The sequence below is a fragment of the Colletotrichum lupini genome, chromosome 5 (assembly GCF_023278565.1).
Source record: "Colletotrichum lupini chromosome 5, complete sequence".
Taxonomy (NCBI): Eukaryota; Fungi; Ascomycota; class Sordariomycetes; order Glomerellales; family Glomerellaceae; genus Colletotrichum; species Colletotrichum lupini.
Window position 1 is genome coordinate 3,475,339 of NC_064678.1, and position 4,801 is coordinate 3,480,139.

A 4,801-nucleotide genomic window follows, 5' to 3' on the forward strand; every position below is an offset into this window, starting at 1 on the left:
ATTGCTTTCCAAATTTTCTCTAATTTTTCCTTTCTTGCAAAGTGGGTAGGAATATCAATTATTTATGTCTCAGTTACCATGCTAATGTCTATCCAGCGCATTTTGAAATCCCATCAACCCATAGATTGCCCACCACCTGGCACACCACCCTCATGAGCATGCCAATCTCGGACTTGGTAATGCTACGGGAAACATTTGGCAAAGTATTCTTCAGTACTAGCAGCCAAGCTAATAAAGAACTCGAACGAATTGGTACAGCAGACATAGACCCTTGGAACTCGATTGCGGAAACTCGGGACTAGACAAATCACACATTTATCACACCTCGACAACCTGGTAACGACTGTAACTTTCCAATTTTCTCTCTGCTCTACCAACACATTACCCTTGAGCCACTCATTACATATGAATATAATCATAGCTTGGAGCCCATCTAACGTCAGACTGACCAAGTCAGGTCCACGTCGAGCCACCCGAATGAGTGAAACACTAAGATGTATCCCCAGCTAATCGACAGCGGTTTTGTACAAGACGCATGCATGCGTCAAGGTCGTGGCAGATGGCGCCGGTCTCCCCCCGCGTTGTTACTCGAGACCAACGACCACGTTTATGCCCCGCAAACAAGTTCCAACTCACACCAATCTGATGATTTACATCATCAGGCCGACGACAACGCTGACAACGGCAGCCAAGCTGAGGGCGCCAGCGGCTCTGACACCGGCTGCGCCGCTGTCGATACCGTTCTGGCTGTTGTTGGATCCGCCCTTGCTGCCACCACCATTGCCGGCCTTGAGCTGCTGGCAGACGCCCATGAGCGTTGAGTTGTTCATCATGGCGTTGAGCTTGGCCTCCTGCTTGGCAGCCTTGGCCTTGAACTTCTCGATCTTGGTGGTGTTGCCCTTGAACTTGTCGTTCAGGGCAGTGTCATTCTTGGAAAGAGCAACAAGCTTGCTATAGTGGCGTTGTGGTTAGCGTATTGCTCATCGAATTAGCGCTGAGGGGAGTCACTCACTTCAACTTGTTCATCTGCTTGCACTCTCCCTTGGTGGTCTGAACGGAGCAGTACGAGAGGAGAGTGGTGTTCTTCTGCAGGTCGGTGAGCTTGGCCTGGCCCTTCTGGGCGAAAGCCTTGAGCTTGTCGGCCTTGGTGGCGTTGTTCTTGGTGACAGCGTTGAGGGCAGTCTCATTGGCAACCAGCTTCTCCAACTTGTCCATGCGCTTCATGAAGCGGCACTGTCCGTTCTCCTGCTGAACAGCACGAACCTGGTCGCAGGTCGTCATCAAGGTCGAGTTCTTCTTGGCCTCGTCGAGCTTGGGCTGGACCTCGGCGGCCTTCTTTTTGATGAAGTCGATCTTTGTTGCGTTGTTGTTGGTGATCTCGGCGAGGAGAGTATCGTTGCCGGCGACCTTGACCAACTTCTCACCCTTCAGGAAGCGCTTGCACTGAGCCTCTGTCGAGTTCTTGCCGCCACCGCCATTGTGGTCCTTGGCCAAGGCCGTGATGGACAGAAGGGGAACGAGGAGGAATGAAAGCTGCATATTGACGGCTGATGGAGTGGAACGTTTCGTCGTTTGGGGTGTTTAAAAAAAGGCGGTCCGGCCGCAATAAAAGAAAGGCGAGTGTAAAGAAGTGAAGGGATCGGGAGGATGAGATGACCGCAGGTGACAGGACCGTTGGGAGAAGATTTTGGGGGAAGACGTGGCCAAGTCTTATACCAAACCCTCTCCTACACCCCTCGCGGATTTCCATCCACCGACCCCTGCCGGCTCGCAACCGTCCGTGGATACTCATCCCATCTCCAGCGTCCCCTCTCTTTTACGGCACTCGCACGAAACCGACATACCAAACGCACTCTGGACACCATAGTAGTCGCTCGCCCATCCAACGAATCGTCCTTCAGATGGCATGTCTCAACCCCCTCTTCCGCTACGCAGTGCCTGGCCGGTTGTGCCCACTCACACCCGGTCTCGCTCTCTTTCGCTCTCTACTCTGTCTACAGTAAGCGCATAGTCCCGAATGGGATGGCGAAAGCAAGCAAAAAAAAAACCCAAATGTCAAATGTCCTACTTGCTAACTTGGATATTCCTCGGCGTGGTACTGCTAGCCAGTGGTCATGGCTCTAGCGCCGTTTCTATGGCGTATTCTTCTGTTTGACCTCACGGCAACACCTGCCGTCGACAGGCCAGATTGCCCTGGTTTGAGCCTCAATCATGTGTTACAAAATCTGTGATCATTGACATTCACAGTTGTTACACGCTATAAACCTGACGTGTCCCCCCCTTCCTCGGAAAGTGGGAGGGCGCTAATGGGCGAAAGAAGAAACATCACGGACTCTTTTCCCATGAACGACGTTTTCGAAAACCAGAAGAATTGCCCACGGCACATAGAGAATGCGGCATGTAGATGCCGCCATTGCTACGATAGCCTCCCCCGCCAGCATTTTCAGTGCCTCAGATGCGGCTCAAACGGCATGTTTTGGCAGGCCCCTCTCACTCCAACGTCCATCCCGGCGCCCACGCATTGTCCGTTTCAGACACCCCAGCCCGGACGCGACGAAACACTGCTGATCGATCGACAGCACTACCAAACCATGGAGAAAAGCAAGGTCAGCCTGTCCAGAGTCGTCTCGGCCTCATGGTGTCGCCTCAAGATTAGGACCAGTTTGCGTCTACGCGTGTACTGTGAGTGGTCGGTTCGGTTGGGTAGGGGTCGAGGGATGGGTATGGAGGCGAGAGGTAGGGAATCCGCCGCCGTACGGTGCCAGCCACTCGACTGCTCAACACCAGCCCCAGAAACCAAAGAGTCCATTTTTGGACTACGGGCCCTGCGAGCCTACGAGCATATCTCCTCATTCAAAACCTTGCAGAGACCAAGCTCTGGCAGCAGAATGTCAATCAAGTGTGCCAAGAGGACGAGAGCGCGATGTAACAGAGCAAGCAGATCCAAACGCACATCCCGCCTACGCTACCAAGTCATTCTCGCACCATTCCAGATCAACTGACTAGCCCAGTGTAGATCAGCAAAGACATCTTGGCGATTGCGGCTCAATGCAATACCGTGCCTTGGAGTCTCGAGTTGATATCTTTGATAGTTCGAATTGCGAATTACAGTTTTTCGAATAGAATGCTGTGCGAAGAGGGCGCCTCGTATATACGAACCCTTTGGTCCGGTGTTTTCCTTTTCTCCTCAACTCTAGTGCTCACTGGCTTGGCCGGAGCGTCGAAAAGGGGTCTTTCGCGGCCGCAGATGAATCTTTGGGCGAGAATGGACTAGATGGTGAGCTTCTAACGAGCTTCGTCATCTCGTGGCCGGACCAAGCAACGGTTGGCTTGTTCACAAAATTTCATCTCGAGCGTCCTGGCGGGGTCTGTTGTCGTCTGGAAAACTCTGTGTGTCATCCATTCGTCGTCCTTGGCCCCTTCTCACAGGTCTCTCATGCCGTTCGCCTGCAGTGGTGGCGACGGGAAGAGGGGGGTGAGGTGAAGGGATGCAGAGTGGCAGCGGCATCTGTTACCGTTGCTCGCGACCGTGTCGGCGACAAGGTCCCCGTTCTGGCACATGGCGTCTGGCATACGGAGGAAAAGCCAAGAATGGCCAGATTTTCCTCTCCGTTGTGGAATCTGCAGGGCTTTTTCTTTGTCAAAAGCTTGAGCGTGCTTCCGTCTGCTGCATGCTGCAGTTACTGAAGCCCGTGATCGACGTCCCCGCAACGTTTCTTCTTGGCTCCTGGCCTCCTTCACGTTGTCTCCTCTGCCTGTCAGAGTTGGGCCCCCCCCCTCCCCCATATCCCTTGGCACACTAGGCCCTAGGGAAGAAAAAAAAGGCCCAACCCTTGACAATGCAACACTACATCGAAAACCAGGCACACACTCACACACAATGGTCGAATTTAGATCATGGTTGAGTGGGGTAGAAGGACGAGGATGGAGAAGAGGGGAGGGAAGATCTGGCGCGTAAAGGCGAGACCAAGACAAGACGTGTGTCAAGTGGGAACCGGAGGACGAGCGAGTCGCGCAACATGCACCTCACCATAGAGACGACTGGGCATCAAGACCCCGGGACCCTTGTCCAAGGACTCTTCGTCGGAGAAATAAAAATGGCCAACCAGAAACACTTTGCGGTGCGGGAAAAAAGAGAGAAAGTCCAGGTTCATGGAACCATCGGCAAAAAAGGCCGACCTGGACTTATGACGAGGGATGATGGCTGGAGAGAGAGAGAGAGAGGGGAGAGAAAGGGGGCCCGACGCGGGGAGACAACTTTTTTTCCCCTTTTCCCTGTGCACAGGTTCCTGCGAGTTTTTTCTCCTACGACAGATCCCTAGACGATGGCGCGCGTCCGTCTGTTGAGACGGGCCTGAACCCGACTCGATATCCTCGTTCACGCAGGGCGAGAGTTCCGACGGCCGCGCGCGCGCGTGCACGTTCTGGATTAGAGCAAGACGACGACGACAGAAAGGCATTGTAGTGGGACTGAAAACGCGGTTTGGCCCATACAATTAACTCGTGGCATGCCTGATTAGGATTCGTCGCCCATCCACGTCAGCCTGTCGGGGAGACAGGAACGTAATCATCTCTAGGGAATCCCGAACTCACGAGCGGTTCCCCGAGCGGGTTGCTGTTCTGTGCCTCTATGGTTCTTCTCATTATTTTGCGTTTGGTCTTACTCAGAACCAACTCAGACCAACAGCTAACACCAGCGCCCGCGAGTGCGGCCGACCGAACTATATCTCCAATTTGCTGCTCAATCCAACCATTGACAAAGACCAAAGCTACATGTACGGAGCGCGGAGCAGAAAATCCA

General features: G+C 53.5%; 1 protein-coding gene across 1 annotated transcript; it reads right to left on the reverse strand.

The window, feature by feature from the left end:
• Window positions 1–650: 650 nt before the first annotated feature.
• CLUP02_10420 (uncharacterized protein) lies at window positions 651–1,539 on the reverse strand (the record flags this gene model as incomplete). Its single annotated transcript, XM_049289396.1, has 2 exons — window positions 651–951; window positions 1,013–1,539. The coding sequence occupies 2 exons, from the start codon at window positions 1,537–1,539 to the stop codon at window positions 651–653; spliced, it is 828 nt and encodes a 275-aa protein (XP_049146541.1).
• Between the last annotated feature and the right edge of the window lie 3,262 nt (window positions 1,540–4,801).